The following is a 6,982-nucleotide window of genomic DNA, read 5'->3' as shown; positions in this document are numbered from 1 at the left end:
GTTTATTATTTGCGCTTATGGTGATGGCAAGATAGAACAGAATACAGCAAAGAATATAATGAATTTTTATTTAAATTTCATCATGTTGTAAAACATTTTGAATAAAAATTTAACGATTTCGTACTATGACTGCTAACCGCCTAATCGTATACACTGATAATAACATATTTGAGATTGTAATGTAATCTTATATCACACAGAACAACATAATCTTGTTCTGTAATATCACTTAATAATCGTAATCATAACTGATACCGGTAATGTCTGCTGGATGGATCGAAATGAACAGAAGAATGTTTAGGTCTCTCTAGCTTTTGTTAAGTCATTTTAAACTATTAATTAATTAAAGTTCTATCATCATGTTGAGTATACTTTCTACGACTTATTTGTTGAAACAGACCCAACGTTTGTCGATGGTTGCATACGGTGTAAGATACCGAAGTCAGCGTAGGAATCTTGGGAAATCGCCGAAAGATGGGAAAACTTTGGCTCAGAGATTACAAGGTAATTGAGCGAATGAAGATGTATTTATAATAAAGATGTTTTAGCATTCCCCTTGATATGGTTCTATTAAATATAGTGTGTATTTAGTCTTACAAATTACCTTATGACTAGTGCTCATAGTAGAATGGGGTAATGAAATTCCCTACTATACTTTCTATGCGCCCATAATTTTTTTATAGTTAAACAGAGTTTCTTTACATATGTTTTTTCAATTTGATCATTGCCTTTAATAGTAAAATCTTAATTATCAGTGATGATAGTGATTTATTCAAACATTGGATAGAATATATTGATCTATTAAATGTATAATTCCTAAAATAATTGTGGTGTATGTTATTTATTCATACGTAATAGTGATCAAAGATATTTGATGATGACCTAATAATCAAATTTCATATCTGTTAATTTTAGCTGTACATTTGGTGTGTTAGTTGTACCCAATCTTTTTATTTTTGTTGTTGTAGAATTGAACTTCAAAAATCCTACAGTACACTATAGAGTAGATATTGGATTACCACCCATTGACAGAGATAGAAAAAAAGAAACAGCTTATCGAATGGATTACATGAAGAAAATCAAATGCAATGCAGAATTAGAAAAATTAGCGAGGAATAATGAATGTTAGCTAATGTTTAAACAAAAACACATTAAATTTATTATTCATTCATAGTTAAAGTATATTAATACATTTAAGATGTTGTACAGCAAAATATGAAATCATCTTCTTTTTTTTTTTTTTTACGTTTCATAATAATGAAATGCAATAATAATAATTTCAAAAATATAAAAAAAAAGTTGGTTATCTTGACAAGTAAATATATCATTTTTCTTAGAAAATCATTATTTATATAATCTAAACATTTATTTATATGTATTTTAAAATTTAAAAATATATAAAAGTTAAAATTAAAAAAGGAGATTGCTGACTTTGCTGTGCAATGGCTCATTTATTCATTTATCTGCTGAACATTTTTTATTATGTTGTACATGTTCAAATTGTATACAATTTTAAGTTATAAATACTATAAGAATGTATTTAAAATATTGACAGTTACAAGCTTATTTAAATTTAATTTCAAAAATATAATTTAAAATGTTTTAACTGTAAAAGAATTATTTATAATTTTTTTTAAATTTTAATGTTTAATGTTTTTTTTTTGTTTTTTATAATTATATTTTTAGTACCTATATCAATGGAAAATATTAATGAAGAGTGGTCCAAAACTAATGCTCCATTGCACATAAAAAAAATAGCTGAACATTATGGGGTTTTCCAACATTTATTTGGTGATGCTTACTTCATGCCTTACATTTTACTGGATATCAATTACAACATAGATGATTCGAGTAATGTGCCTGTTTATAGAGGAAATATTGTTAAACCTAATGAAGTAAAGTGTTGATGTTAAATTAAATTAAGTCGTCTAATTATTTATCAATTAATAGTTGTTTTTACAATACCTTTTTGTATGTAGGCTTTGAAAGTTCCAGAAATTAAGTTTGATGCTCCAGAAGACTCTTTGTGGACGTTAGTCTTAACTAATCCTGATGAGCATTTACAAAAAGAAGACGTTGAATATGTTCATTGGCTAATGTAAGTTAGCTTACATTAGCTAGTAAGTTAGTTTTAAAAACAACTAATGCTATCATAACTTAAAGTAACCAATTATTAGCTTTGATGCATAGTTGAGAAGCTATTGGTTTTACTTTATACTGATTTTTTGTGTCCGTATACGCCATTATTTCCATCCCTATTGGTCTTGTTTTGCTTCATGTTACATAAAAAATCATGAAATGTATCTAGTTGAAGTAATCAGTTTCATAATTTTGACAAATTTCTCTCAATCACTATAATAAAGGGAAATGTTTCAAAAAATACAATTGTCATAAAACAGTCAATGTTGATATTTTTAGTTTTCACTTTATATTGAAATATTTTTATTAAAAATAGATGAATTATTGCAAAATATTTATTCGAAATAGTGTAGACATTAAATTTACTGATGTCATAATTTTGTTTGAAAATTTAATCAATAAACAAGGCTTATCAAATCAATCAATCAAAGGAATCATATCAAATTTTTCTTTTCTTTTCAATTTTTGATAATGTTTTAAAAATATATTTTATTGAAACCTACATTAAATTAAAGCTACTACAATGTACATTAAGATGAAAAAAAAAGCCATCTGAAATCTCGTTTTCAGAAAGATATTCTGAGAACAACTTGTTTTCTATGAGTAGAACTCTAATGTCGATAAATTTTTAAATGATTTTTAATTTGGTATTTGTTTTGAAACTGGTTAATAATAAATAGTTTTATTATAAATCATTTTTAAGTCTATAAACAAAATTATTTTTTTAATTGTAAATATAATTTTCAATACATTAGTAAAAGGAATTTGTTATGCCAAGTTTAAATGAAAAAATATTCAATAAACTTTAATATTCTTATTCTAAACCTCGGTAAATACAACTTCAATAGTTTATAAAGCATATGTTTAACTATACTTATTTTAGTTTAATTATACTCTTTTTAATGTTGATCAAATATATATATCAAAGTGTTTAATTTCAGTAAGTTTAATAATTTTTTCTTTTTCGCGTTATGATCAGTGGTAGATTTAAAATTTTCTTTTTCCAGAAATCAGCAATTTTAATTGCATTGTCTTTTAATTTTTGCCCTAAAAAACCTACTCTCTCTCCTCTTACTATTAGCATTGGGTATTCCAATAGATGCCTTATTGTTTGCACATGTTTTCTTTAGTTCTTCTTACTTCCGATTATATTCTATTAATAGTCTTTCATGTACACTAAGATAAATTGTATCCTTTAGAAAGGCTTCTGTCTCATATTGTACTTTTGTAGCTACCGGTGACTCTTTCCTGCCACCTTTTTTATCTTAACACTATTGGAATTTTTTTGATAGATTCACTAGATTTAATAAATAGTTTTCTAGATTTTAATCGACCCCTTATTTAAACTTTGCCAAACATGGAGTGTCTGTAGTCTTTTATCTGTTTATTCCTTTCTACCATTGCTGCTACTTCTCTTCTTATATTTGAAGGGGCCCCACTCAAAATCTGTTTTTTTCCTACTGGTATGAGATTTAAACATCCAGTAATTATTCTATTTGTGTTATTTAGGATAACGTCTACTTTTTTAGTGTGTGCTGAACTACACCATACTGAACTAGTGTACTTTCCAGATAGATAACACAGGGTTGACATTTGAAGTACCTTTGAACAAGCCTTTCATTTTAATTTTTAGATTATATTATTTCTTATAAATGAATACTTTAATGTTTTCTTTATTTATTCAAAATTATTTCTTGTGTGACTATTACAAGGTCATCAGTGTACAAAAAATTTATTGTTATGGGGCGTCTTGAATGATTATAATCATTAATAATTTTTTGTGTAAATATTAAAAAGTAGTGATGCTAAAACGTTTCTTTGAGGGAGGTAGTTGTATTATTTTTCCACTTGTTATTTTTCTCCTTTAGCATAAAATTAATATTTTAATCAATGTCAGATTACATTTAATTATTATCCAAAAAAATATCTATCAATTCCACTACACTGGGTTCCCACTGCACTTAAATTTTTAATTAATATTAGTAAAAGTCATAATAATAATAGTGTACTTTCTATACAGTCATTTGTATATAGTAAAATTGTATAAAAAAACTTGTCATAATATTTATTATTTTTAAATAAATAATATATTTTGTAATATTTTTAGAGGAAACATTCCTGGTGGAAAAGTGAGTAAAGGAGAAACTGCAATTAGTTATTTACAACCGTTTCCTGCTAGAGGCACAGGTTATCAAAGAATGATTTTTATTCTTTATAGACAATCATCAAAAATAGATTATTCACAACTGACAAAATTAGCTAATGATAATGATAAGTAAGTAAATCTAAAGCCTACAATTTTGTTAAAAATATGATTTAAAATTTAAATCAAATTAAAATATACTTTTATCCTATCCTGTTAAATCATTATAATATGCAAAATTAAAGTAAGATTATTTTGTTCTATAAAAAATTATGCTTCGATGCTAAGAAGGTATTAATTTTATTATTATATGTTTTTCAGGTTTGAATTAGATAGGCGAACATTTAATACATACAATTTTTATCAATCAAGACAAGATATCCTCACACCTGCTGGATTAGCTTTCTATCAAACTGATTGGGATAGCAGTGTAACACAATTTTATCATGAAAAATTAAATATCAAAGAACCTGTGTACGAATATGATTTTCCAGCACCTTACATCAAACCTCAAAAATGGTTTCCTCTAAAACAACCTTTTAATTTGTAAGTAAATTACAACAAATTTCCTGTTATCAATATCTGTGTGTATTTAAAAATACATATTAGAGTTAAATATATTTTATTACATCCACATTATACAAATAGTAGGCTATATCTTTTTTTAAAAATACTTTAAGTTTTTAAATAAAACTAGTTTGTAATGTTATTCAGTATTTTGTTTAACCTAAAATTATTATTTATAAAAAAAAATATATTCATTTAAATAAAAAATTAATGAAGTATCATTTGTATTTCTTTCATTCTAAGCTTCATTTTAGAAGATAATTATTCAAAAATATTATGGATATTATAATCAGATTTTATTAATTTTTTTTTATAAACTAAAGTAATTTTAGATTAAGTGCATTTAAAAATGATTCGCTTATCATTTTTTTTAGATTCATCATACTTTTAAAACTTCATAATAATAATTTATTAATCAATATTATTTTTTACATAGATATATGGATAAATATCGAGATGAAAAACAAATTGCAAAAGAATTTTTGCTTAGAAAACTGAAAAAGAGACACCCATTTGAAAAATCTCCATTACCTCTCAAGTATCCAAATGCTGTACCATTCAAAAAGAGTATTCCATCTTGGCTCAAATTGGAAATGAGGAAAGAAAGAATGAGATGGGGTCGCGTAAATGATTACTAATTTATTTGTTATGTTTATAAGTTATAAGTATATTAAACAATAAATTATTAAAATTAAGTTGTTTTCAGCCTTTTTAAAATAAACTATTGATCAAAAATATAAGAGAATTAACTTAATTTTATTTTTCCCATTTCATCAATAAGTTCTTGCTCTCTATTAGTTTCTTTTGTACTAGTTGCATCAAGTTCTTCACTATTGTTTTTGCTAATTTCTTGATGTGCCCTTAAATAGTCAAACAAAAATGTTGTAGTTTAAGATAAAGTTAATATTTATAAAACAATCATATCATTTTTTAATTGATCTACTTACTTGATGGTTTTTTGGCTGGATAATAATTTGAATGTGGGTATAACTTCTGATTCACGCAACCACAGTGGACTAGTTAAAAGTTGATTTTGTAGATACTTAGAGCTCTTATAACAGATATCACTACAAAATTTCTGAAATTTTTTTTATTAATCATAAAAGAAGCAAGAATGTATTCAAATAATAGATTGTATTCTTTATATATAATTATAGAATGTATCATATTTAAGTGACACTGAAATATGAATATTGTACATTTTTTCTTTTTAAATATTAAGAGGAGTCAATTTATATTTTAAGTCTTAATTATGAAGTACTTTTTATAAAAAATATATTTATTATACATGAAAACTAAAGTAATTAGAAAATAGTAATTCTTTAATAAAAAAGGTAAAAATTATAGTTCATAAATGTAAAAGCCAATGAGACAAAAAATTAATAAATTAAAAAAAAGCTTGTATATTAATAGTATTAACTATCAACAGTTAATATTTTAATACCTTCCTTTCGGTAATATCATAAACTTTATTATGAAGTATTGAAATCTGGTATTGTTGTTTTGGAATATATGTCAATTGTTGTTGGCACATAAAATAACCACATTTTTTTACTATAAATCGTTCTTCCACTACGTCTTCATAATGGCAAACATTTATTTTACCTATCTGAAATTAAATACAAAATATGAAAAAACTACTAAAATAGATGACAAATTTATAAATTATTCAAAAAATCACTTTAATCTATTAACACCTTAAAAATCCAAAAAACTAGTGAAGTGATTTAATACAGTCCACAACACAGTGCCAATAGAGCCTCATGAGTACTATGGGTCTGTTTAAATTTAGTTGAAAAGAAGTTCATTAATTTATTTTTATCATTATTTTATAATATAAAAATTTTTTTAAGAACAAAAAATTAAATTTACATTTGATGTCGCATAAATCTGTCACACATTAAAAATTTAGAAGACTATGATGTCCTTACGATAAATCATTACAATAAAATCAGACTTACTCAGACCTTTATTGTAGTTTGTACCTAAGTGGCTCAGCTAATGGATTTTAGCTCTTTCCCTTTCTCACAAACTATAAAATATTAGGAATATAAAGAAATAAGTTTAGCCTCTTTGATTTTTAGCTTCGATGCGAAGCTGAGAAGGTATTGGTTTTACTATGATGTGTTTTTT

General features: G+C 24.8%; 2 protein-coding genes across 2 annotated transcripts in view; one reads left to right on the top strand and one right to left on the bottom strand.

The window, feature by feature from the left end:
• The first annotated feature begins 236 nt into the window (after nt 1-236).
• Nucleotides 237-5,544, top strand: LOC126899022 (39S ribosomal protein L38, mitochondrial). The gene is made up of 7 exons (XM_050673505.1): nt 237-504; nt 969-1,124; nt 1,687-1,895; nt 1,980-2,098; nt 4,247-4,414; nt 4,604-4,828; nt 5,286-5,544. The coding sequence occupies exons 1-7, from the start codon at nt 360-362 to the stop codon at nt 5,485-5,487; spliced, it is 1,224 nt and encodes a 407-aa protein (XP_050529462.1). The 5' UTR covers nt 237-359; the 3' UTR covers nt 5,488-5,544.
• Nucleotides 5,286-6,982, bottom strand: part of LOC126899024 (putative RNA polymerase II subunit B1 CTD phosphatase RPAP2 homolog) — a 10,417-nt gene continuing 8,720 nt past the window's right edge. The window contains exons 3-5 of the mRNA XM_050673508.1: nt 6,294-6,458; nt 5,797-5,927; nt 5,286-5,709 (exon numbers count right to left, since the gene is read on the bottom strand). Coding sequence (XP_050529465.1) covers nt 5,595-5,709; nt 5,797-5,927; nt 6,294-6,458 — 411 coding nt within the window. The 3' untranslated portion in view covers nt 5,286-5,594. The remainder of the gene's footprint in view (nt 5,710-5,796; nt 5,928-6,293; nt 6,459-6,982) is intronic.

Source organism: Daktulosphaira vitifoliae, unplaced genomic scaffold (assembly GCF_025091365.1).
Source record: "Daktulosphaira vitifoliae isolate Bord-2020 unplaced genomic scaffold, ASM2509136v1 Scaffold_2, whole genome shotgun sequence".
Taxonomy (NCBI): domain Eukaryota; kingdom Metazoa; phylum Arthropoda; class Insecta; order Hemiptera; family Phylloxeridae; genus Daktulosphaira; species Daktulosphaira vitifoliae.
This window is presented reverse-complemented; position numbering and strand designations above follow the sequence as displayed.